Below are 27,718 nucleotides of genomic sequence, written 5' to 3' on the forward strand. Positions count from 1 at the left end.
CAAATGGCGTTATAACATTTTCCTTCAGGTAAACTAGTCACTAAACTCCGTTAGAAAGAATCCAGGAGCAGTGTGCAGACATCCGCTGATACCACGTACTCAGAACACTGTTACCAAGTGCTCACCTACCACGGTTTTCCGTCCCGTTGCATACATGACTTTACATTTCTACAATGCAATGCTGAAACAGCCTCCAAGTTTTGCAAAGTAGATCGATGTCCATGCTACAAAAATATTGACTTACAGTACATAACACTGAATAATTTTGATCTGTACATTTTCCCCCCTCCCGTAATAGATGACACGCATCCGTTTGTACAAGTGAGAAAACCAATCTGGTTGTTTACATCTGGATTAAGAGTCAACAAAGTCAACCAGAAGTAGTGGGGCGGGTATAGTTTGAGAAAGTATAAATACAGTGTAGTATTAACTGTGGTTAACAATATTCAGCTCTTAACAAAATGATACAAAATAAATCATCTTAGATTTTTGACTGAAAAGATCTAGCTGAGAAGGTTCTGCCAAAAGGTCGACCAGCTCATCCAAAACGTTAAGGCTGACCTGACTTAGCAAGCTGCAGCACAATCGGAAACACTGGCGCAGTTCAGAGCTCTTCAAATGCATAGCTTCAGTGTTACACGCACATTAATTATATTCCTTCAATTAGTTAATCCTCTAGACAGTTTTCTTTTTGTTTTGCATGCATCCCGTTCCATTTTCATTAAGGGCATCTCTTCCTTGGTCAATCATGTGCTTTGCTTTTCAATTTGTTTCTGTGATTTTTTTTGTATGTTTTGTTTGTTAAGCTGTCAATAACCTCCAACACTTGGAAAATGAAATATAGATGCAGTTTCACTTACAGAAGAGAATCAGAGCTATATGGACATTGCAAAATGAAATGAAACAAGTGTCAGAAACAGTTTATAAAAATGGCACATTTATTGCTACAGAACGGTCATGTACATGACTTCATCGAGTAACTACAGATGGGAAACAGGTAATGGCCTAGACCAAGCTGGGTTTGTTTTTGTCTTGAAGGAACTCCAGCACACAACCTGTTTGGACACTTCTACAAATCAGGAATACACCAAAAACATGAAAAAATCGAGGCACTCAGCCACACATTGAAAACAAGGTGTAACTGTTTATCTTTTTTTTTTTTGAAATGTTTTCCCTTTTTTTCTTTTTTTAACATTTTTTTTCAGTTTTTAATGCTGCAGCTATGTGTACAGTCGCAAAAAATTTCCCCGCTGCGACCTACAACTAAAAAAACAAAACAAAAAAACAAAAAACAAAAAAAAGCTACCATACAGTTTCATCTCAGTAACACATGGTAAAATAACATCTTTTAAATAGTAAAATAAAGTAACAAACTTTTACTCATAATGATTCCAAAAATCTACAAAGAAGAAATATTCAGAATCTGACAATTTTTTTTTGTAATATTCATGGTATAAAAGGATTGCTCCTGCGAAAAATAAGCCAAATATACTTTTTATTTTTAAATTTAGTTTTTTTTTCCTACTAGGGTGTACTACAGTCTATTTTATAGCAAAAAGAGCACTAGACAAACAAAGCTTTATAACAAAAAGCCAGGCACTGATACATGGTAAATCTCTGCTTTTTTTTTTTCTTATCTTCACTTAATTGCATCACAAGTAACAAGAATGAAAAAGGCCACAGTTCATATATTTTCACCATTACATATGTCTATAATACTTGAAATGAGTATGGCAGAACCAGCACTACACAAAGATGAGTCCACTTCAAGTCCCATGAGGAAGAGCATGTCTCTAAAGTAACAAACAAAATTAAAGCAAAATAAAATGAGAGGCCTCAAGGCCTTGGTGCCCCATTGTGTTGGAATTCATCATATTCCATCTTGACTTTTTTTTTTTTCGTTTCCAGTCAGCCAGCAGACTAAATTTTTGTGCTTGTTTATGCTGAAATTGTTTCATTCCTGACTCAAGTTCACTTTTGGACACAGATCATATTCTGCCTGTTGGATCCAAGACGAAAATCCTCTTAACCCCCAAGTCTTGGTTCAACTCCCTCCCCACCACCCCCAACCACTCATCAAAGTAAAGATCACAAATTAAAAAAAAAAAAATCAAATAGGAAAAAGCAAAACAAAAAACAGAAAAAAAACAAAAAAACAAAAGGAATTGGAAGACTGAATCAGAACCAGTTGTGTTACTGGGTGGACTGACAGTTGTATAAACATTAGTGTTCCTTGCAGCTACACAGAAGACAAATGGTAAAAATTTCTAGATGAACAGATCCCTATTCTGCATATTCATAAATTACTTGAATGTGGAGGTGGATCAACTGTTCCAAGTTGCTTTTAAAGTCCAAGCCTCTTAAGCAGATTCCCAGCCTAAGTATCATCATACATATAGTATAGTATGGACCCTTATGACCACTTTGTATAGTACGTTAATCATAACTGTCTTCTGATTAATTTCATTTGAAAATCCAGCGCAGGATACCAATATCTTACCTGGGTTTAATAATTACAAAACAACGACAAGAAAAACACACTAACAAGGCCACATTCCCTTCCATCTCTCTTTTCTTTTAAGTGGGGATACAACCCAATGAATACAGACAGGTGCAGATAATGTTTTTCCACCAAGCAAAAAGTAGTGAGCAGCTTCTGGTGGCCGTTAGAAAGTTTTTCACATATTTCCAAAGGGAATTCAACAATAGAGGTATTACATTACTGAGTAATGAATACATCAAAGCTGGTGAACAATAAATTGCAGCTTTTACTCTGTTTGAGAACAAAATAGAAAGCACCAATTTAAAAAATAATCAAATAACTACAATTTAATTTTTTTGCTTTGCTTACAGATTTGAAAAACTTTAAATCAGCTCTGTTAAGCACCTTTATGATAACACGTATCAAAAGTGCCATTCTTAAAATGTACATCAATGCAGGGAGTGTTTCCAGTTCCCTAAAGAGTAAACACCGTATTTTCTTCTGTACACTTCTCCTGAATGTGATTAAGAATACCTGCTTCCTATATATTGTTCTGAGGGATACCCGCCTTGGTAGACTATACAAAATGAGTGCAGAATGTACCACTAAAAGGAAATCTTCAACACACTAGGGGAACAGTACACATGGTTTCCGTCATTCAGGAGGAGGGGAGAGTGTACAATGCTGTCTTCCATGCCCTTCTGTGGGCCCCTTTGTTCGTATACTTCACAGGAAAGCCTCAAAATAATTTCATGAAGTTTGATTTCTGCTATTCGCCTAAGGTTTTAATCCACCTCCACATTTTAGGAACTTATCAACAAATCAAAGGATTTTAGTTTTATCGCTACTGAACATATTTACAGTTTTCAACACACACACACAGCTAATCAAAATGTTTATGGGTTTGTAAAGATGACCACGTGATAACTATCTTATTTGTTCTTACATTTTCAGAAATGAACATAAAAATTCCGATTCTTGTAGCTCACTATTTCATTTAAATGAGACGTTTTTTAAAACCACACAGTTTAAAAAAGAAACAAAAAACAATACAATGTATTAAAACACATAATAACAAGAGTCTACATGTAAAAATATAACTTTTACATACACAATTGCAAAATAATGATACGTTTGCCATTTGTTGCATAAAATTTACAAATGTATTTCATTACTATATAACTGGCAAAACAGGAGAACAGATGGAACATTTAGACCATTTCGATGGATTTATGGCATTTACTCAGTGCTGATAGGTGGAAAAACTACTTGAACAGGGATTTTTTTTTTTTCTTAATACATGCCAAGATTGTGTGGCTGTAAAAATAGAAACGAGTTAGAGACAAAAGGATGCTGACAAATACTTAACTAGGAGCACTATTTGTTTACTGCACTATACACCAAAGTCAATCATTATAAAGATTCACGATGGAAGTTGGTTCAATTGTGCCCAGACATCAAAGCTAGCTATCTGATGAGTTGCTGTGCCATAGCTTGATCTATGCTTCTATCAAATATGTTAAGTATAAACTTCATTCATACTGGCCAGAGAAAATACTGCACTACCCCTCCTCAAGAAAGTGCAACTTAATGCTTTAGGACTTATAAGGCTTGTTATAATGCTGCATGATGATTGAATATTGGCATTTTTCAGACAAAGGAGGAGGCAGTTAAGTCATCTACATCTTAGTAAACCCATTTCGAAAAAAAAAAATCAAGAAAGCAACAAAATCAATCAGCTCTGTCACACTACTTGCAATTTTCTCATTTGATGGTTTTTGAACTTGTTTTTTTTGTTTTTGTTTTTTTCCAAAAATCTGACCATGTATTCAGAAACGCCTCACTGCACACTACTTCGGCTACACATGTAGGTAACACTTTAATCATTTTGTTAAATCACAGCCACTTTGATTATGTTATGTTTCCGATGATATAAACATTGGAAGGCACAGTGGTAACATTGTAGCATTCTAACCTTGTACCTCTGAAAATCCCAGAATAGGGTCACAAACGCAACATTACAATTCAGACAAACTCTTTTTGCCATGTCTTGGTAATGCTGCTTGTAATATCTACACATGATGTGACTTTTAAGTCCTGTGTTCCCAAAAGACTGGAGAAACAACTTTCTACTTATTTATGAATGAAAAGCAACATCAGGGTCAGCATTTTATCCTGCACTACCCCTCCGGAAGCAGAGCGGGCACTACAGGTTACGATAACAAACTGGGAAAAGGGACAGAAATAAGACCGAAAAAAAAAAAAAAATTCCGTATTTACAGTAAAATCTTTCTTTTAAAAAAGTTAATCAGTACTATTTTTTTACAGGAGAAAAAAGTCTGAAACAAATGAACAAAAGCTTACCATAGTCACTAAATTTTTAATATATATTTATATATATATTTATATATATATTTGTCATAGGTCTATAAGATCCATCTGTTCCTCCTACCCTAAGGAATGGCTAATGTCATCACTTCGTTGTCATCAGGACGTTTGCTGGTTTTGTTACTAGGGCAGCCGAGCTTCCCTTATTCAATATCCAGTAATTATAAACACTAGCTGACTTGAATACCAACAAAAACGTTCATGTAGTTTTCTTCAGAAGTACACTTTTTCATTATTGCAAGTTTACAATTTTTTAAATTAAATATTTTTTTTCAGACTTACAAATTAATTATATTTTTTTTTCCAAAAGAAGTTTAGGCACAAATGCATTGTTCCACAGTGTGGAAAGATTGCCATTCAGTCTCTGGGCTGCGTCTCAGCCTGCACATACCGCTTTGCACATTCTGAATGATATGTTAAAGAGAGTCATCCCTCAAGTTGCACTTTTTTCTTTCTTTTTTTTTGTTTGTTTTTCAGTTTTTTTGATAATTGGGAATGCTGAAACCTCTTGCGTCTGCGATTCATAACTACTCAGACTTGTCTTATATTACAAAAAAAAGGGGTTAAGGAGAAGTGTTTATGTGGGTTTAAGATAATACAGCTGTTAAGGAAGTGGTCTCTTGTATTAATGAAGCAATGTAGCAACTTGGACCTGAGAAGGGAAAAAGAGAGGAAAACTCATTAATGCACTTGTAACAGAAGGAGTCAATGTTTTATTTTTAAACTCTTTTTTCCAAGGGAAAAAAGAACTGTATCTGTTAATCTGGGTGAACTTTGACTAATGCCTTGGTGAGAAGTAACAAAAGAGAGATTTCAGAAATGGCTGTAAACAAACTTGCCCTTTTACATCTGTCCCATGTGATTTGACGCATCTCCCATTCCGGGGTGCGGGCCGGCCAAGGAGAGAGGGGGAGGCTCCGAGGACACCTTTTCTTCCTCCCTTCTTTTCAGACACGCGGCTTTTGGATTCAGATTTCTTTCTGCGTAAGATTGAAGCACAGAGCATTTGGTTAATGCCAAGGCTTCTGGCAGAGGGCAGTAATCCACTCTTTTGTGTGCTGCCCCCCTTTTCTTAGCTACGGAACAAAGGAACGGTTAGGAAATGTGCGCTACAGCGATCGTTGAGTCAGTCCCTGCAGGCGTCCAGCTGCGTGGTGAATCTGCACAGCCGCTTTACAGCATAAGGAAGGTGGTAAGTCAACAGAACAGGTTCCAACCAACGGTGCATAAGGAACCTTTAAATGTAGTCTCAGTGGTAAGCTGGTCCTGTGCCTTGATTACAGGAGGCAGGGAAGCTGCCGTTTAGGCTGGGCCATGGAACGCAACTGACACGGCGCGTGGGGTCGCCGCTGCTCCTGCCCCAGTGGGCGGGACTCCGCGGGCTCCCGTGCCCCCGGTGAGAGGCCGGCCGACCGGCTGCACTGACCTCGGACTTGCTGCTCCAGGCTGAGGATGACGGCCACGGCCTGGTGGAGGATCAGGAGCTTGGTCTGCGGCTTGTCGCTCTTGAGGTGGAGCTGCACCATGCGGCCAAGCTCCTTGAAAGCCTCGTTGATGTCGCGGACCCGCAGGCGCTCGCGGGCGTTGTTGGCCATCCTCCGCTCCTTCTCACGCTCCGCCTTCTGCTCCGGGGTCAGGTCCTCATCATCGTTATTGCTGCAGGACAAAAGGAATGCGACATTTTCTAATGGTGTGGGGAAACAAAGGGCATTAAAACGACTTCTGTTTTCTCCCAGTTTTCAGGGGACTTGTCCACATCAAACTGCCGTTTGGGGCAGAATTTTACACCCACTGGAGCCTGGGTTTGCTTTAGATGGTTGTCACGGTCTCACACAGGCATTTGGTTTCTCCAGGACATTAAACCCCAACCAAGTAGGAGAGGTTAAAGATAGGGCCCAGCATGTGCCGGTACTGATGTGGGGTTGTTGGGGGAAAGGGGAAACAAAGCTTTATCAATAAGGCTGCACACTCTGCTGGCGGCAGTCAACTTCAGTGCGAGCTGCTGACCACAGTTCACAAGAGTTCTAGACTTAAGCTGGCTTTTTTTTTTTCTTTTTTTACTTTCATACTGTGACATCTGAAACCTAAGGAAAAGGAGTGATTGAAAAAGATTCCAATAGGTCAAAATGAACTCGATGCAGCTAAGCAGGAGTAAGAAGGTCCTACATTCAAGACACCAAAGCAATGGGAATGAAGGCAGGGGGCACCATTAAATAGCTCTGAAGGTGTGGTCGATTCAATTCATGTATCTGAGTCTCATTTTCTCCAGGTATTAAATAAAAAGGTTAGAAAAGCATGATCTGCATGGCCTTTAACATTATAGATGTTTATGATACTCAAAACAAGTTGAGGAAACATGAGTTGACATCAGCTACTCAAAACACAAAACAAAAATCAAATACTTACTGGTTACAAATGACCATGACCTCATTGAATCAAAATTGAAGCCAATGATTCATACCAAAGGCATGGTTGAATCCAATATAATCAGGAAAGGCAAAACTACTTCTGTTTCTGGGTATCATGTTGGCAAACTAGAAACTTTTGAATGGAAGGCAAATAGGATGATAAGCCACCTGGAAACCTTATCATCTAAGGAAGCGTTCTTGGCATCAGGGCTTCAAATATTTGATGGCTGATCTTATGAAAAAGTCTTGGGAGATGTCTCAGGAAGGCAGAACAGACCAAAGAACTCTGAATGGTACAGTTTGGAGTAACATGAGCAAGGGCATTTTTGGGTATAAGAGATATAAAACATGAAATAAACTTCACTGAAAAGTCATAGACCCCCATTACATGAAATAATATGAAAGCGACCATTTATGAGGATATTAACCTAGAGAGTCAAGCATTCACTTCAAGGACCATCCAGTAACATCTACTTCACAATTCTACAAATCTGAAATGTTCCCAGGATAATGATGTTGATCATAGCACTTTGGAACTGAAGGACATGCAGGAAGTTATTGAGTCAATTCAACGTTAACTCAAAGAATGTTGGTTTAAAGAAATTGGCTCCAAATCTTCCACTCTGGAGAATCTCTGGGTAACTTCCAAATTGCAAAATGGACCAACTACAATTTAGGAGCCCCGGTCAATCAAAAATGGGAGTGTATTCTTGGGGCTTAAGCACATGTTGCACATAAAGATGACGTATGTAAGCCAAGAACACTTGTAAGGAAGGGGAAGACGATGCACCAAAGAAAGATGCTGTGTGGCTTGGTTCATCTCCCTGAACGTCAAACTCGCACCTAGATGGCGCTGGCTGCCTAGATGTGCGCTGGTGGACACACAACTGAACTGAACCTCCCAGAAAAGACTCTCTGCCATCTGATCTTCCTCACTTCCTCAGCTGAACCCTCTCCCCATCACCCTGATACAAAAGGAATCAAGTTTACTGGTAATTCACATCCACATTCCACTACACAAACAGAATGTAATTAGTGAAAAGAGAGGAGAGCGGAGTCTCTGCTGGGCCCCTTCTGAAGTTAAAAATTTGGGAAATATTTTTAAACACTGAACACGTGCCATGCCTTTTACAAAGTGGACTTGAATGTGGGAACTTGTTTTCCAAAGGTATTCAGGCTAATAACAAATTAGAATTGGTTATCCACTTACAAATAAACTGGTTATGCAACTAAAACTGTCCAGATTTGAAAAGCACTGCCTTACAACATAGTTTGGGAGACCTAAGTAAATGTCACAAGAGTAACCCTTAAAAATAAAAAGTTCTTAACAGCAAGTTTAAACGTTGTACTGAAACTTCAAAGAATCCATTAGTAAGAACGGACCGGACCAACAGAGAAGCTAGTATGGATGTGAGAGCTCCTCCTTGGGATGTTTTACCAATGGGGCCAAGAGTCAGGAAACTCAGCACTATAGAGGGAAGGTACAGGCGAGAAGCTTTTGGCATTTGGGGAACTTAGGGCAGTACTTGTAATAAAATTTATCTCAATATTTATAAGGGCAAAATGAAAAGGCAGCATGCTCTTAATTCTTAAAGAACACCAGAAATAACCTTGAGAATGACAGCCTTTAAATGGGGGAGGGGTAGTCTTAGTACGGTTTATTTATTTTGCTAAGGGAACTGAGGCAAAGAACATGGGCATCATGGAATTCAAAAAACCACCTGATTACCAGATTAAAGTCCAAAGAGATAGAGTCTAATTTAAAGACATCAGATATTTAAGGAAACCAACCAGAAGTTATTTTCTTGCAGTTGTATTTTCTGGAGAAGGGAGTATCTGGGAGAAAAAAAACGAGCAATTTAGATAATTGCTCTTCTGTGTATCAACATATTTAGGATATAGCTAGAAAATTAGTATTTTCTCACTTCTGAGATAAGAAAAAAGTTATTGCTGCATATATATCAACTGCATTTTTAACAGGGCTAAGATCTCTTTTTAGACATATTTTAGAAAGAACATTTCACCAAATTTGTAGAATAAGTATAGTTTTAAAAATCAACTGTTTGCATTAATCAGTTACAAATTGTTTTGGTGTCTAATTAGCATTGGGTCCAAATTCGTAAATGCAAAGACATGGTAGGCTTCACTAGAGTACAGGTATCTTAAACGATACTTTAGTATCTCTAGAGCAGGCCTTTAATTTTCTTTTCCGCTGTAGATTTACCTGCCAGGAAAAAACTGAATAGTTTCTTCCTGTTCTGTTCACTTCATCAAAGTCCAATAAAGGAATTAAATGAAGCGACAGTATTATATACTGTTACCTAGATCTTGACCTAGTAATTGATTTGATATCCTTCTTGTCGTCGTCTAATTTCTTGTCCTCGGAAGATTTTGTGTCTTGCAGGTTCTCATCGCCCTCGTCGTCGGATTTGATCTCTGAGCTGCCGGAGGAGACACTCTGGCCCTGCAGCCCCGGGGGCATGCCTACAAAAAAACAGAGACCAGCTGACACTTCCACCAAAGACTCGGTGCACAAACACACGCAGCCCAGATTGCAGAGCTACCAGCTATTAGATAATTCACACTGCTGAACCGTGGATCTTCTGTCCCTTTTTTCATGCTGTCTGGTGAAGTTTCAGAAATGCACCTGCGGAAACAAGTTTTCCCTGCATTGGCTCTGAGGTTAAATTCTATTTTGCAATCTTTTGGAGTAGATGGTAATTTCACTGTCTACAAAACATCAACTTAATTGCAATGAAAATCATAATCATGAAAATCACACACCTCAATGTTCTGATTAAGAACCCAAGTAAATATCAGCTATTATATTGAGGTTCTTCCATATGCAATGATTTAATAGAAAAATGTCCTTAAAATATAATTCTCAGGGAGTACACAAAATATGTGCAGTCAAGACTTCAATAGATACCCTAATGATATTCTGAAATTAGTCTTCTCTTATCCTCAAGGACTAATCAGCATTTAAAAATGGTATGTATGGAAAGCAGTTTGCTGCTCACTGAAGACATTTCTAGCTTTATCTACCATTGCTCAACTTTTAAAATCACAATATATTCTAAAACTTGACCCTACTGTGTTCATTTATTTCTAAGAGAAAAGCATATGCCTATTGAGTATTTCCTTCTATTTGTTATCTGTGCAGTCCAGAACCTTATCACTCAAAAAAAATGTCCACATTCCAGAAGCCCCCATAATTTCTAGGAGCCCACTGGAAATGCAGAATTCCAGATCTACTGAATCAGACTCTGCATTTTAACAAGTTCCTCAGCTCTTGCTTATGCACATTAAAGTTTAAGATGTATTGGTCTAGGACAGAGAAAGAAAACCTAAAGGCTCTTCAAAAGAAAGAGCCATGAAATTATTACTGTTCAGATAAAAATGGGCAGGCATACCCACATACACGAGTAACACTCAGATTTGTTCAACGTTTAACAAGTGAAGATTCTTATACATATTCCTGCAGTAGTGTTTTTATCATTTTTATTCAAAACATGAGGGAATGAGAAGATGTCAGCCAGGCACACAGGGAGTGTGGGACCTAATCATGCCCCTGTGTCCAACTTCCTGGGGTCATGAAAAGCTGACTAGAGTCAGAGGTATGCAGCCATCATTACGCGGCTGAGTGACTCAGGAACAAAGACTGTCCAACCAAGTTCCAGTTTTTAAATGTAACTACGTTTCCTTCAGTCTTAAACAACAAAAACAATTTCCTTCCTTCCTATTCATTTGGAAATACCATTTTCAGGCTACAAGTAACCACATTAGAGGACCTGAATGAGTAAAATGTGGAAATAGCTAAAATAAAATTTCCTCTCATCGGTCTGTTGTCTCATTCCCTGCTGAAATAGGACCAGGATTTCAGGGGATATTGGAGGAAAACAAGTTACTGAAGAAACACAATTAGCTGGCTATGTTCTAAATACTTTCGATTTGCCTCCATTTTTGTACCAAATTTGATTCTTGGTTTTCTGCCCTGCTTCCTAAGGAATGAATGCCAAGTAAGCCTGGGATCAGCTGGATCTACTGTTGTCTAAGTGAGGCCGGAAGTGCCCTCGGAGGCGGACCTACCTCTGTAAGGGTCCTGGGGTGGGTTCAAATCAGGGGAAGTTGCACTCTGGACAGGAAGCTGTGGGACCGGAACCTGGTTTGGCACAAGAGAATGGCTGCCTCTCAGGGCCACGCCATCTTCACGATGGGCCCCAACCTGAAAGGGTGAGAGGAACCACAGAGATGAGCGGGGGCCATAGGTGCAGCCGCTGCTTCCAGGGGCAGCAGGACCGGCTGAAGAAGACTGGCCTTGGCAAAACAATACTCCCAGATGCGTTTCACTAGAGGGCGCTGAAGGACTGCGCATGCACCTGCAGTGCCCTGCAAGGCACTGAACACTGAGATGCCGTGGTGTACGTTCAGTGACAAATATGGCAGCGTAGCTCAGGCAGGTAAAACGTCAAATTGTCTCCCAGGGTGCTGCAGTGGAGCGCACTGATTCGTACCCATCTGTCTTCTATCATGTCCGCCAACAGATCTGACAATTATCTTAATGCCCATATGCTTAATTGTGGGCTTCTCAATTCCCCCATTGCTATCGGAAATCCTACAGGAATTTCAATTTGGCATTCGACTTTCATTTCAGGGGATAAGATTCTCAGGCCTGCCATTTTTTTTTTCTATAATGCCAGCTAAGCTTCTGACAGCGGAAGCTACAGCAGTATGGGACATAGCCCCTGCTCGGTACAAATATAATAAAATGTCACCTGGCTTTCCAAAACTGGCAGCCCATTCCAAATTAATGTTTACTGTATTTCATCAGCTGCTGAGTTCCAAATCCAAAAGGGGACCATTTCTGCCAATGCCACCCCACCGGAAAATGTACCAATAAAGGTTTTATTAAACACACCAGTAATGCCATCATTGCCATGCAAAGATGTTTGGACATCTTTCCATTTTTTTTTTCATTATTCTGATTCTAGAAAGACACCATATTGTAAACTCTTTATGTTTCCAAGAATAAAATTATAGAGTACTACATGATGACTTGGTCTGAAAAAAATACTGCTGAGCTTTTTATAAACTACTACTACCTACTCTGGGTTCCAGTGATGTAGAACTCATGGCACTGAGAGCAATTGCTGACTTTATGGAGTACACCTTAAAGGAAACCATTGAACATTTGTAAACCAAGAAGAACATGAGTAGCTTACAGTTTCATTTTGAAGTTGTTTTCTTAGCCTATTGATAGGAGAACATTTATGCAGGACAGTGGGTCTACCACTGAAAATATTCATCCATGAATTTATGTCAGTATGAGCCAAAGAGTGTAATTTTTTCCAATCCAAAATATAAAACCACAAAGCAGAATCTTTACTCTTTTGACACAATGTTTTAAGAGAGTATTTCCAAAGAATGCAGTAACAATAAGAGTCTCAACTGACAATACAATATACAGAACTGAATGAAGCATGTGGTATCTAAAGGCAGCCTGGTATAAAGTATCATTTTTGGATACTTTTGGAGTATATAATACAGAAGCAAATACAACACAGTATAAATAGTACAATACAGAAGAAAATAATTCAGGGGAAGGGGGAGGATCATATAAATCACACTAATTCCTCAGATTCAAAATACAGCAAGAATAGTAAAGGATTTAAAGACTCAGGAGCACCATGAAGAATAAATGAATGTTGTAGCCGAGAGATCTGAGGAGTTGGTGCTGTCTGCCTAATGTGCCTGTGTCCCTTCCAGAACCATTCTGAATGGTACTTTGCTTCTATGTGGTGCTTCAAGTGTATTGAGACCCTGATTATCCCCCAAAGCAGCCTATTTCATTTTCATCACAAGTTGGCCTCTTTGCACATTCCACCTACTAGCTCTAATTTCAACTCCTGGAGTTCCACGGAGTAAGTGTAAGCTCTTTTCACATATTTAACACCACTGTCATGCTAGTCCTGTCTGTCTCTCTTTCATCTGTAACTGAAGCCTGATCTCTTACAGGCAGACCATGCCCACCCATTCCTTCAACCATTTCTCACTCCCTCTTTGTACAGGAGACCCTCAAATAATGTGGAGGTTAGGGGCACTGACCTCCCACGAAGTGAAAATACATATATAAGTTTGACTCCCTCAAAACGTAACTACTAATAGCCTACTGTTGGCCAGAAGTCTGGTCATAAACCATCGATGAACAAATATTTTCTATGTTAAATGTATTATATACTGTATTCCTACAATAATGTAAGCTAAAGAAAATGTTTTCTTCAAATTGTCAAAAACCTTTAAAAATGTTTCCAATATATTTATTGAAAATATTCCGTGTGTAAGTGGACCTGTGCAGTTTAAACCTGTGTTGTTCAAGGGTCAACCGTATATGTCTTCACTTTCCTTTGAACAAAAGAGTGAGGGCTGTTTTCCATTCAGGTTTTAATTTGCCATTTTTATGTTTGTGCATTTAGAAGACTGATTCAATCAATGATTATCTTTCAATCTAAGATGTCAACTTGTAGGCATGAATTTTGCAGGCCTTGCTCAAATGGTAGCTCCTTAAGTCTGTCAATCAGTGTTAGTTAGCCTAAATAATTATCTTAGTGCTGATTCATATTTATTGGTATTCCCAGTGGATTTAATTTCTTGAATTTTCAGAAAGGATAATTCTAAGTCAGAATCATTGAAGGTAACCACAGATTTGAGCACAGCAGAGATGCATACTCCTATCTTATAATCATTATATTAAAACACTCAATCAAGCCTTCTTTGCAGGCAACTATGATATAATTTAAGGGTAATAAGTTGCTTTTCACTTGAAACATACTCAGATATTGATCCTGCAATTTCCTTTCTCCCCCTCTAGATCACATTTAGATAAATTTTTGCAAAAGGGAAAAAGAACCCACAACCAGTTACTTTCAATTTTCTTTGCCTCAAATGTTAGGAAAGACAGTATAACTGAGTGAAAGAATACAATAACAAGAGTCAACAATATCTAGATTCCAACTGCAATGATTTCTTTGTTAGTTATGTAACCATGGGTAAGATTATTCAAATCCAAAATGGAGAAAGTAACACTAGAGTAACACTAGAATAAGTGCCATGTTTATTGCAAGGAATAGCGGTATGTAAAAGAACTGGTATAAAATAGGTACACAGTGATTACAGACAGTGTTCTGCATTCTAACTGACATACTTGCATGCTACCTAAAAATAAAAGCCTATGTAGTTCAAGAACCCTCAAACTCAAACTACCTTTACTTCTGATCATATTTGCACTCTGTCTCTATTTCATACAAATCTATTTTGATTGAAACCTTTCTCCTGCGCAATGACAGTAAAATCGTGGGTGATGTTATAAATACGTCTGAGAATCTAGTTGTTCCAACAGTATTTTTGTTTGGATTTTAGCCATATATGTTACTTTTCAGGCTTCCCTTGTAAACTAAGTGTATTTCAGGTCAAATGAAGGACTGATGACAGGTTCAGATCCCGGTGGTAATGAGCCTGATTCTCCAGAACCAATGGTGGTGGTGGTGGCTAAGGAACAGTATCTAAGCTGAGGAATCAGCACTGCTTTGCTAGTTTCTTTGGCCACAGACAGCATGTCCTGACTCGATTTACTTCCTTTTCAGAACCATTATTCCAGTCACATGAGAGACAAGGGATGGAAGACAGTATGAATGGCCTGCACAAAGCCATCTCCAGACTAACTCAGAAATAGAGGAATCTGTCGGTATATGCAAGGGTTCACAAGGGTTAGGATTTGTCTACCTTCCATGTAATAAATATATAATCATGTAACTAGACAAAAGCAGATTACTTCAACTACTAATTTATTCTAAGGATGGTGCCTATTTTTAGAAAATCTGCACTTCATCAAAGCCCTATTTTGATAACCTTCACCTAGATAAGCAATAAAGTTAAAAGTCAGCCTATGAAAACAGTGACTTTTATCAATATTGATTGTACATTTTTTCACAATCTCTAAGAAGAGTCTTAAAGTCAAATAAAACTGATTTTAGATCTTTGCTAAAAGTAGAACTAAAATTAAAAAATTATTCAATAACTGCTAACTGATTGATCAAAGAGTACATTTATTCATTCAAGAAATATTTACTCATCTCATCCACACATGTCATTCTGTCAGGTGCTGAGAATAGAGTGGTGAGTGACTCAGACGTGGCCTCTGTCCTTGTAGAGCTCAGAGTGATCCTTTGTGGGACTTCTGGGCACTGAACCACTTTAGTGTGGCAGTTACAATAGTAAGGGCTAGAGACTCATTCAAGCTCCCTCAAGTAAAAGATTTATCATGATGATTTCTATAATTTAGGTTTTAGACCCAGAAAACTCTAAGGACCTAAGGGCGCTCCTTGTTTCTTACGGGCCATTCCAGACTCTCTCATCTCTCTGCTGGCCCCTGTGTCTCTCTATGGCTTCTGCCCCTCATGCCTACAGCCTGCACTCTTCCTTCTTGGTATCATGTGGTACATTTTTTCAGGGACCGTACCTGCTGCTGACTCCCTCTGTCTTAGTATTTCTGAGCTCAGAATGCCAAAATCATCTGATGGCCCAGCTCACCACTTTGAAACGGACACGGGCCATCCTATGAATGGGCCGCCCTAGGATCAGGTGACCCTTTCCTGGTCCATGAGCTACAAAAGAAGAACAGGAGGCAAGAGCACATATGCTACAAGGACGACTGTCCCTTCCAAGGCCCCATAAATCATGGCTGTTAAATGCAAATGTCTAAGTTATACTGCATCTTAGGTCAGGTTGTATTCCAATTCCGACACAGCTCTTTAAATTCTCCTGTGTTAGTTTATCATTGGGAATAATTAAATACCTTTAAAAGTGCTTTACTTCTTCTGAATCACATAAGCACCACAGAAATTTAAAGAACCTTACCTTCTGAGGGAAGACATAATATGTGAGAAGCACTTCTCAATTATAGTATATAGACTTTAAGGGCTTGAACAGACATGGAGGCCAGTTAGGCCAAATTCCTCATTTTCACAGAAGAAAGCTGAGTCCGAAAATGGTTAAGTGACTTAGCAAACATCTAATTAGAGGACTAAAACAGATTTTGAATGCAGAAAACTTAAAAATAACATTGAACAATTTGATTGGGCCTATGTATATATTATATATATACACACACATACATTCTTATAACATATATATAGGGGAGGGGAGCAGAGTTAAGGGCCAAATGGGTTTACTTCCTAGAGCTTCTGTCTGAAAACTGTGTGCATACATGTCCGTGTGTGTATGTGCATACAGATGCAGATATGAAAATCATTTTAGTTTTATCGCAGGGAAAAAACTTCGTAGTTCACCAACTCAGGCGAAGGCCAAGATGTCTAACTAAATTACAGAATTCAATAGTGGCCACAACTCCTCCAACATAAACAGATTTCAAAGATATGCAGCTTCAAATTAGGTGGCTGTTGGCAAGGCTGTTTTTATGGGGGGATGCATAGAACATCCTGTTAAATATCCTCATGTTGATCCTCAAGCTAACAAACACCACAAACAAAAAAGACATTCAGTGTTTCTGCTCTCTTTGTTTCCAGGGAGTATTGTGAAAGTAATTATTCTGTTGTATTTAAGAGGCCTATTTCATGGATGGGAAAATGTATGAAATTTCATTTGGCAGAGTTATTCAATCCTTGTTAATGTTATCTCCAGAGATAACTGTCTCAAAACAGGCTTTCAGAACTCAGTTCCTTCCCTTCTACCATAATCCCAAGAGAGTAGAGGACAGGAACTTCAGGAAACTTGTCACCAATTTCTAGACCAAGGGATAATGACACAAAACCAGGTACGTTACTAGAAACATCATGGTACATCAAAAGGAAAGTATGTTAGAAATGGCATCTGGTTCAAAATTTTTTTTTTTTTGATATGGGTGCTTTTGAGAATGAAGAAAATTATCAACAAGAAAATGGGACAAAGGAAAAAGGCATGGTAACTTCTACTTTTTTCTCTTCTCTTTCTCTTCCTGTTTTGCCATAAACACGAAAGAAAAGTTGATGGGCTTTTACTGTAATTAGGCACCCACTGACACAGAAAACAGCTTTGGGGTCTGAACTGTAATCTCCCCATGAAATACCAATTATAAATGACAGTTGTAGAGTGCTAGGTTTCAGTTTCAATTATCTTGCCAGATCTCTGTCATATTAGAGGAAAGCAAACTTATTTTCTCAAATGTACAAAATATGGAAAATAAAATAGTGCACCTATTTTAAAGAGGTGAGAAGTGGTCATGAAAACCTTTTTAGTACCTCACCAATGGAGATGGGAGGCTGGAAGTTCAGGAGATCAGACAGTGGGAGACAAGCGAGGGTGAAGAACAGTTCAGAGCCGGGAAAACAGGAGCTCCCTCTGACCCACTCCTTAGGATGAGGGCGTTCTGAGACCCGGGACACTCTTCAGCCACAAATACAGTTTCCATATTCCTCAGTTTAAAAAAGGATCAGATTACTTTTTAAAATTCATGTGATTGAACATTTAAAGGACTTTTCACTGAAGTCAGACCTGGATTCAGTTTTCTGGAGGTTGATTCATGGGAGACATGGGTTGGGAAAAGACTTCCTAGGTATCTCTGGATCACCTTTTTCCCCCCTGCCCCCGCCAGAATTCTCACAGCTTCACTTATATTTTGCCTGAAATTTAAGGTAATTCCTTATTGGGAAATTCTTGGAAATTTATTTAATGCTTATTCTCCAGATAATTGCAAAGCTTTCAAGAGAATTTAAACATGATCTAAATGACCCAAATCTTGGCAGTACTGACCTGTTTAAGTGATCAGCTAGGCTGAAACTCCTGCGGTGTCCACTAAAATGGTTAGAATGAAAGATTCTCTGATTTAGTTCGAGAGATGCAAATGACTGTTATCTGATTTCAGTTCATCTTTTTTTTTTTTTCTTAACTCACAACTTCCATCTATTAAAACTGTTTCATTTCTCTCCTCTGTATCTCCACCCTCCCCCTGATTCTCTACAGCATCTTCCTACAGTGGAAAGCGAAACTGGGTGCTGCCCACCAAGCAGGGACCTCAGCGAGAGGCTGACTGAGTCCACTGCAGCCCTTCCCTGACCCAGGTAGCAGGCTAGGAAGTAGGTTACAGTGAACTAAAGTTAATCCATGCCTAGTGAACCAAGCCCATGGAGCACAAAGATTATGTTGAAATGCTGCAATTACTCATAAGCAGCTTCTTTTGTTTAGGGAAAGAAAGACAACTGAGCATGCGACGTGTAGGTGGAACTTGGGATCCCTGCGGCGTGAGCACACCCGGGTGGCTGCACAATCACTGCCGACTTCTGCACAAAGCACACGCTGCCCAGCCCAGGAGGCTCATCACCAGGGTTTTATCCTGACCTAACTGGCCTTTATTTTTTAAATGTTATTATCCAGGTAACACGGGCTTATTGTAGAGTATTTGGAAAGGAAGTGCAGGTGTAAAGAAGCTTGCCGAAATTAATGAAACGTTTCTTCCCCATGGCTTCCTAACTACTCACCTTTTAAATGCTATATTCTCACCATCACTTGGTCCCTTACATATCAAGGTTCCAGTTATGGCTTTTCATTGTTTTATGAATCAAGTCTAAGATCCATACCTTCATGTCTGAGTCCTTCATCTGGACACCAGTTCCCTCCTATTTTTAAGTTCCTTAATTTCAATCTTCAGTTTCCTACTCATGGCCCCTTCTCTGCTGCATTCACGCCCACCTCACCAAAACTTGAACAAAGCCCTCCCTACTCTGTCTCCCAGGTCTGGTTTCCTCTGCATGGTTCAGCAGCCACTTCTTTTTTATTAGCCCCACATATCCCCTTACTCTAACTCCTCCTGGACTGGCTGGATCACCAGAACTCACATCATCTTGCTGGGCCTAGACAGGGCTCTCCCTTGACTGTACACTGTAGATGCCACCCTAAAAACACTTTCAAGGACGTGGTTTAATAGGGCAGGGCATACACTTCAGTAATCTTGTTTTGCTGCTGTTCATAAAGCCCTATTGGAGAGGTAAGCACCCCAAGGCCAAGGCCTGAGTGAAGATAGAGGTCATTGTGCAGGATCGTAATGTCACAATGCACAATCGGATGCTTATGAAGTGTACGTGATAACACAAACGGCATGCATCTGTGAGACTATTTCTGAAATCTGAACCTTTTGATTATTATTAAGTATACATTTAGTATGTTTCTATTGAAAAAACACTGAATTCAACAAATGTCCCTTGAATGTCTACTATATGCGAAACACTAGTTATTTGCAGGAAAAACAATAAAAGACATGTCTATTACTTTATGGGCTGTACATCTTAATGGTAGATTATTATAATTACTATATAAGGGAAAATAAGATGATTGTCACAAGGGAGTACAAGGACATGTAGGGTTTTAAAGGATGGGTGAAATCATGTCAGATTGAAAAACCAGAGACTATTTCAAGAAGGTGGCCTTTTAGAAAGCTTTCGAATAATGGATATAACTTTGATATAGATTACCTAAATAAATTCTTAAAAACTGACATTTAATATTAATTAAATAGTATCTCAACTTTAAATGAAAGTTTCTATTTTTACATTGAGAAGTGGCATTATTTACATATTTAAATAAATAAAGCAGCAGCTAAGGACTGCATATTAACATGTTTTCATATTGTCAGACTACATATTTTGGACAAAAAGCAGATTTTTATAAAGCCCTTTATAAACCTCAATAACTTTACTACAAAGTGAACACGGGGCATTTTGGACACAAATGGTACCTCACTGTATGTGTGTATTATTGGTCCAAATGATTCACTCTTATTTAGCTGCAATGAAGTCTTTCATCTCCCAACTATACAATAATAGTTTCCATATGACCAGTGGCTCTGCTATAAATAAGATCAAAAGCAAAAGAACGGATTTAATAAAAGAAAATGACATTAAGAGTAGCATTAAATCAGGGAAAAAATACCAATAGCCAACTCTTTCTCTCTTTTTTTTTTTTGAGAAAACAGCATCACAGAGTACTAAGCAGCTTCCCCAATATGTCATGAAAAGGCATTTTACAAGCAGTAGGCATACGCAAAATCCATTCATGCATGCCTCAGAGCAGCAAAGATTAAGTTGGGGGCAAGAGAGGAATGTGAGGGGTCGGGGTAGGACTCCCCCATTTAGAGGCAGGCAGGAGAACAGGTAACAGACCCAACAGCCAGTTTCATGTTAAAGAGTTCAAGGGAATGTATCAATGGCAGATGTTCGTCCATTTATCCGTCCTTTTATGTTCTCTTTAGTGGAAATAGACTTTTTGGTAATCCAGAGATTCTCAGAGAATCATAACATTGCTCAACTCTAGTACATGAGTTCTGAGAAAGGAAGTTTTTTTTGGCAATGCACAGTGACTTGATATGAAGAGCCAACTTCCCAAACAAATTTTCTTCTAGTTCTTAAAAAAAAAGTACAATGTTAATCTCCATTCCCGACTGGATAAACAGCTGCTAATAACCTCCAGCTCTCCGGGGAGGAGGTTGTTTCCTTTCATCTTCAGACTGGTGGGTATCTGACGTGCACTGGACTTTAGTGATTGCACATGTGTCTTTGCCTTTTTCAAAACTGCCCTGGCATTGGTCTTGCCAATTTCGGGTTCTTTTCTCCCTTTCCCTTAGACTGCACCCATGAACTTGGAGGACATACTCAGCTAAGGTACTACTTATGTCCAATTGTAGTTTTTTGCTGTGGGTATATTTAAAGAGGAAATCCAAGCACTTAAAATATCTAAAGAAAACAAAACCTTGGACTTTTGTATTTGAAGCCTTATGAGGGAAAGGACCATTTTGCTTTCTTTCAGACTAGGCTAATTATTCACTCAAGGGCTGGCTATGTTCAGATACTCAATTTCTAATGGCGTCACTAATATGATTGCTTACTTATATTTGTTTGTGTACTAAATAAAGAGCCAACTTCAACACTTTTTCCCTCCATAGGAAGCGCCCTGCAGAAGGTTACAGGGCTGTTGGCCCCCGGAGTCTCTCTCCCTTGTTCCCAAGCACCTGCTTTACTGGTGACCTCAGTTCCACACCTCAAGATTCAGACATTTCGCAAAACAGCTTTTTAAACAAAAACCAGCTGTTTCCCATCTAGACTACAGGGGGGAAATTTGGGCAGCTTACAGAAACATTACCCAGAGACTACCATTCTCCAATAACTTTCACACACTTTCAGCTCTAAACGAGACCCGTCCGTGTGCAGAAACCAGGGAGACGGCAAATGTGAAATTAAAATGTGGAAACTCAATACTGTGGTTTTTGACAATACGTCCAATTAACTGTTTGAAAATGAATGTGGCTATTGTAAAAGGACAACGCTTCCCAAAAAGATGTCATTTAATTAATATTGGACAGATCTTTTGGTTAAACTCAACTTTATAGTTGTGAGATGATTTATGGATACAGAGGAAACTACAATTATGCACAACTGTGAATGTCAACCAATTAGGTAGAATCTTCGAGTTTCAGAAACGCAATGTTAGAGCTTTTGTTTTTAGGCTTTTCCTCTTAAGGCTGCTCTGCCTGAACCCTCTTCTTATTCTGAACCCATTTTATACTTTTGTTTTCTAAGTAATTAAGATACTTTTGATTTGAAAAATTTACAGCCACAATAAAAGTTAAAATAACACAACAGCCACAGGTTTTGAAAAAATATAAAATGGCCAAGGCCTAGTTTTGGCTTTTAAACAGTGCCAAGTTGCTGCAGTATTTTCTGTTTTGGTATGAATGACATAACTGAATTACTTCATGAGCTGCTACTTTAATTCCTAAGGGTGGAAAATTCCATGAGTTAATTTAATTTGGATGTAAAAAATATACATGAAAAGTCGCTCTTCCTGTGGACTCTCATGTGAAATATTCGAGCCAATTGTTGGAGCTGCTGTGCTGCGAGGAGGGGCTTTTCACCCAACGCAGCCCTGGCCGGCATGCTGCAAAGGCTGGTATCATCAGGCAATTTTTTAATTTCCATCTGGGCATATAAGATCCTTTATTTTCTGCATATTTTAAAAATCATGCTTATTTTAAAGCTCTGTATAATGCCCTTTCTCTGTTGAAATCCTATGCAGACTCTAATATGAGCTCAATGACACCTTCTCCAGGAATTTCTCCCTAGCTGTCCCCTAGGGTTGGATAAAGCTCCTTCCCTGAATCACTTCTCAGGTCACATAATAATTCTACCTTGCATTACAGTTAGGCACACACTTGTGTTACCACCCCCCCATAGTTGAAGGCCTAAAGGATCTGGGACTCTCCCTTGCCCATTTGTGTACCCCCAAAGGATCTGCAGTACAGAGATTGAGAATAAGTGACTCAACACCTGTGTATTTTCTAATATACACAATATTTTTCCCCCCGAAAATTTGTTTTCTGGAGAAAACAAGGGTAATACTATTTTATTAAATGCAAGGGTTGCACCTTTTCTAAAGTATGGGCAATTTAGTACTGTGTGCTTGTCCCCAAAGTTTAATACAAAATACAATGTTGGCCATTATTCAAAGGGTCTACCTGTTTTCTTTTTCTATTATTTAAGAAGAAAGCAATATTTAAAGTTCATGATACCAGGCCACTAAACACATAGGTGGGGGGGAAGGTGGGGTGGGGAGTGGGCAGTGAGGCTTGGGTTTGTCCTAAAAACATGGAGAAAGGGCATCCTTTGAATTTGATGGTCCCTGACTTCTTTTTACATCACAGGGCCTGAATTTAAGTAAAATAGGTATTGGAGGAAAAAGATGGGTATGTAACTAATTTGGACCCACTGCTGTGGGATCTGGGACATGCATCATGTCCTAAACATTTGTCTGAGGGGTTGTTAATGGAGTGTAAATGGTGTCACTGTTATGGCTGTATTCAAAGCGTCTTGACTTCTGCTTAAATTAATGCAGAAATATCAAATGGTGAGCTCAAGAATTCTAAAGCTGTTGTAACTAATCCATGATTAAGAGAATTTCTTTAAGTTAGACAAAGACAGACAAATATTGTATGTTCTGCTATATGTAGAACCTTAAATAAAAAACAGAAAAACAAAGTCAAAGAAGAGAGTAGAAGGGTGGTTGCAGGCAGCTGGAGGAAATGGGAGATGTTGATCAAAGGGCACAAACTTCCGGCTCTAAGACGAACACATTCTGGGATCCAATGTACAGCACAGTGTTGTCATTAACAACACTGGGTTATACATTTGGAAGTTGTTTAGAGCAGATCTTAAAAGTTATCACCACACACATGGACAAAAAAGACAATTATGTGAGGGAAGGAGATGTTAACTAACTAACCTTACTGTGGTAATCATCTTGCAATGTATCAAATCACCACATTGTACACCTTAAACTTACATATTTTGGGTGTCAATAATATCTCTAATAAAGCTGGGGAAAAAAATTTTCAAATAAAAGCTCTTCAATTCCTTTTCCCTCTGCCCTTTTTTTCTGAAAGTTTTCTTGAAATAAAGCATGATATTGACATAGATAAAAACTTTCAGTTGACATTGCTAATCTATTCTCAGAAATATTTGATAATAGTGGAGATTAGAGAGATGATGCAACACTAGAGATAGGCAAATATCCTAATTAAAGAAAAAAAACAACACAGTAGCTACAGAAGATGATGTTAATGACTCAGAGTTTGGGTGAAATTCTGTAATAGGCTATTTACAAATTATTTTCAAAGTGCTCTGAAAGACAGGCAATGACCTCTCAAACTCAGTTTGGTTCACCAAGAACAGGTCTTTCTGGACAAACCTCATTTCCTCATTCGTGGGGTGCTGCATGCCTGGTGTCTTGTGATAATGCTATCAACAAAATGAGAAAAGGTGGACTGCATGAGAGTAAAATTAGGTGGACAGACTGGTTGAAATATTAAACCCGAAGGCAGGGGATGATGTAAGCATAGAGAATATGTCTGTAGTACTGAGCTTTGGGATTTTTGCTGTCCTCCCCTGGCCACCCTTTTTATTTGTGGCTTTAAATGTGGGCATTAATGGCATCCATTAAATTTCCAGCCATAGAGCTGGCAGAGTATGTGATTTAATGAGGACCTAAAGAAACAGATTAGACTGGAAACAGATTGAAGGCTGCAATGTGAAATTCAGTGGCATTATGTGATGTCTTGTAGTGATACAAGAAAGTGCACAAAGATAGTTGAGAGAGATGTGTGGCTTATGAATTTCAGCTGATATTTGTCAGGAAAATGATGAAGTCATCAAACATAGTTAATGGGATCTTGTTAGGTAGCCTTTAATGAAGATGTAATGTACTGAATGGGTTTGGTGGGAGAAGCATTCTAGTCCACCATGACAATTTCTTGAGCACTGCATTCAGCTTGATTTTCTACACAGTAAAAGGTCCTTGAGAAAAGAAATAAGCATTCTTTTTAAACTAAGGAGAACTCACTGGAAATTCATAAAGTCAAAACCTTTTCTTAGGGCAAATGTTTGAAGATATAAATGTCTAGCCTAGGGAAGTAATACTGAATAGACTCTTCAAATAAGTGAGTGTCTCAAGTATTTGTTGGGCTGACTAAGGGGTAACTCCAGAGGGCAGAAAAGTGAGGACTGCACAGATAAGTACATTTGGCCAGACATAAGGAAGAATTTTCTAACTTTGATGGAAATGGACTTTGTGGTCATTTAGAGCTACTCACTTTGGCGGAAGGAGGCTGATAGAGGCTTGCTGACCACTTGGCAGGGAATTTATAGGGGGATTTGAGTAGAGATGACATCTAAAGCCCCTGAAATTCTACAGTAATTATTGCTCAGAAATGAAGTGTGTATTAAAATATACATGGAATCAAAATCAAAATCCAAGAGAAACAAGACTGAAGATTACAGGGCTTCTGTGACTCATACCTTTGTTGAAGAAGGCCACTTCTTCTGCTACTTGCATGACAACATACCAGTGAATGATACCCCGGATATCAGTCGTATGGCTGCCCACTGCCCTCTCTTGTTGCCAGGTATGAATGGCAGAGCTAACCAGCAACTTGTTGCACGGAGCTAAGGTGCAACTAAAGAATATTCTTGGGTTTCATCCGTTCAGTCAGAGTAACAAAACAGTTGGTCATCCAGCCAGTTTTGATATTGCTATGGTCTGAGGTGAGAGAGGAAGTTCGCTGCGGTGGTGTGGTGTTTAGTACGGACTGCTGGTCTCCTTGCTGGCTTGTCTGGTTTCTAATCCTAGCTTGGCCATTAACTACTGCGTACCCGTGCTTGGGTCACTTCCCCTTTCCAGACCTCAGTCCTCAGCAGTGACATAAGGACCATAAGCTAAATGACTTCTGGGATGCTCTTAGAATCTAAAGTTCAATGATCCTAACTCTTAAGAATTACGAAAGCAAAACTAAGACGTTCATGGGATGAGGCTCTAAGCGGTAAAAGTTTTCATATGTTTAACATCAGTGAAATACAAAAGAGCTTTATCACCAAGTGCATGCTCTTGTGATAAATTCTCTTTAAACCAAAATAAAACTAAAATTGTTATTTAAAAGAGGGAAACTGGGCTAAGACTGGCCTGTATCAGTGGTTTCTGAAATGTGTGCCACACCTACCTGGGGGTTCTAGGAAGGCGTCTCAGGCGATACTGTGGAGGACAGGTGTGAGTGGTGAGTTTCTAAGGGTTCCTCTGCCCCTAAGCCTAAGCCAACTAGAATAACTAGATCCTTAGGAGATCACTACTCCTCTATCAAGCAAGAGGTGGAGTAATGTCCTTCCCTCTCAGGCAAGACGGAGCTGGGTCCCTGCTCTGCTTTGCGGCTTACTATACTGCTGTAGCAATTTGTTTTAAAATATGTGTCCTTTTCTACTAGACTGAGAACCCCTTTGAGAGCAGAGACCACACCTTAAGTACAGAGCCTGGCATTTGGTAACCACTCAATCTTTTTGAAATGAATAAACGGACTTTAAGCAAAAAAGGTCTGCGAACCACACTAATAGTATATGAGATTTTTAGTTAAATGAACCCGTTGTTGCTGACCCTACTGACAAGTAATCAGAAGCACATACAGAAGATAATTTTGATGTGGATTTTGTTCTTGTTCAGTTAAAAAAGATCAGGTCATCTGAAAGGCTTTCTTTCAGGTGTCATCTTTGTATTTGAATACTGAATGGATGCTAGAAAGAATTATACTCAGCAAATTGCTATTTCAATAATTTGTTTAAAAGAATATATAAAATGATTAAATATTGGGACTAACCATGGAGATACCTGAGGCACAGAGGAGATGTCTGTGTAAAACGTTTCTAATGAGATTAGTGACAACCCAGCTGTTTCCTTATTCTCTCATATTCAGAAATTTCTGCTTTGATTCTGTTAGAAAAGTGGGTGGTATAGTGAGAAATATTACCTAATAATTTAAAACTTAGTGTTTCCAGGATCCTAGGAAGGAGAGTTCATACCTCTTGCCACTTAACACAGACATGTTGATTTAAGAATGTGTGTTTAGATAATGTGGGTTTTAATCTATCATGCAATCACATTGAAGAAAAATGTCCTTTTTTTGTTGCTGTTGTTTTCTTTGTGGGTTTTTTACTGAGGCATATACAATAAAATGTATAAATACTAGTGTACAGTTTGATAAATTCTGACATGTGTACACACACATGTAGCCATCTCCCAAATTGAGATATCAAACGTTCTCACTAATGGTTTTCCCCCTTCACCTAATGGTTTTCCCTTATTTCAACCCAAAAATTCTTTACTTCTACATTCTACATTTGGGTAGAGAACTGCTCTGGGAAAGTGGCCATAAGATATGTGGAAACATCTTTCATCAACCAACATTTATCAAGATTTGAAAATCACAAGCTTTTACCACCCTAAAATTAGTTCTTTAAAAGGTGTACCTGCAGAAAATCTCTAGGGAGTGCTCATGGTAGTGAAAAAGAGTATGAAATGTGGAGTTAACACACCTGAATTTAAATCTAGCTTTATGGCTTGAGACTATTCAAACCTTCTAAGGCTCATTTGATCAATGCCTCAAATGGACGACATGAGTATCCTCCCTCGGCTCTTGTGACGATAGCCTGAGATAATGTATATAGAGAACCTCACAGAGGGGCTGGAAACTTGTCAGACAATCAGAAAATAATTGTTTCCTTTCTTCCCTTTCGACTGATGATTTATGTACTGGGAGGGAAACAAAATGTAACACACGGTACTCCAGGAATTTACAATATAGTTGGTAAGCCAAACGTCATACCTACAAGACATATATAGCTATGCATTACTGGGTAAGATCTTGTCAATGGTATGGTTCATAGTCCTATGAGAACAGAAAAGAAAACGACTATCGTAGGTGGCGGTAGCCAGGGAAGGCTTTCTGGAAGAGGCAGAATTTGCGTCAGAGCTTTGAGAGTGGGTGGCAATGAGAAGGACAAAGGGAAGTAAGTTGGTCAGGCCAAAC

The 27,718-nt window shown here is 38.9% G+C and overlaps 1 protein-coding gene across 17 annotated transcripts in view; it reads right to left on the reverse strand.

Moving 5' to 3' along the window:
- Positions 1 to 915: 915 nt before the first annotated feature.
- TCF4 (transcription factor 4) overlaps positions 916 to 27,718 on the reverse strand; it is a 333,674-nt gene continuing 306,871 nt past the window's right edge. For 14 of the 17 annotated variants that reach the window (XM_017657168.3, XM_017657163.3, XM_017657164.3 and 11 more), the window contains 5 exons: positions 11,368 to 11,503; positions 9,600 to 9,762; positions 6,297 to 6,526; positions 5,710 to 5,850; positions 916 to 5,522 (listed from right to left, as the gene is read on the reverse strand). In XM_017657168.3, coding sequence (XP_017512657.1) covers positions 5,714 to 5,850; positions 6,297 to 6,526; positions 9,600 to 9,762; positions 11,368 to 11,503 — 666 coding nt within the window. In that variant the 3' untranslated portion in view covers positions 916 to 5,522; positions 5,710 to 5,713. The remainder of the gene's footprint in view (positions 5,523 to 5,709; positions 5,851 to 6,296; positions 6,527 to 9,599; positions 9,763 to 11,367; positions 11,504 to 27,718) is intronic. The other 3 variants (XM_073213105.1, XM_073213103.1, XM_017657171.3) reach the window with 1 other exon arrangement.

Source organism: Manis javanica, chromosome 9 (assembly GCF_040802235.1).
Source record: "Manis javanica isolate MJ-LG chromosome 9, MJ_LKY, whole genome shotgun sequence".
NCBI lineage: Eukaryota > Metazoa > Chordata > Mammalia > Pholidota > Manidae > Manis > Manis javanica.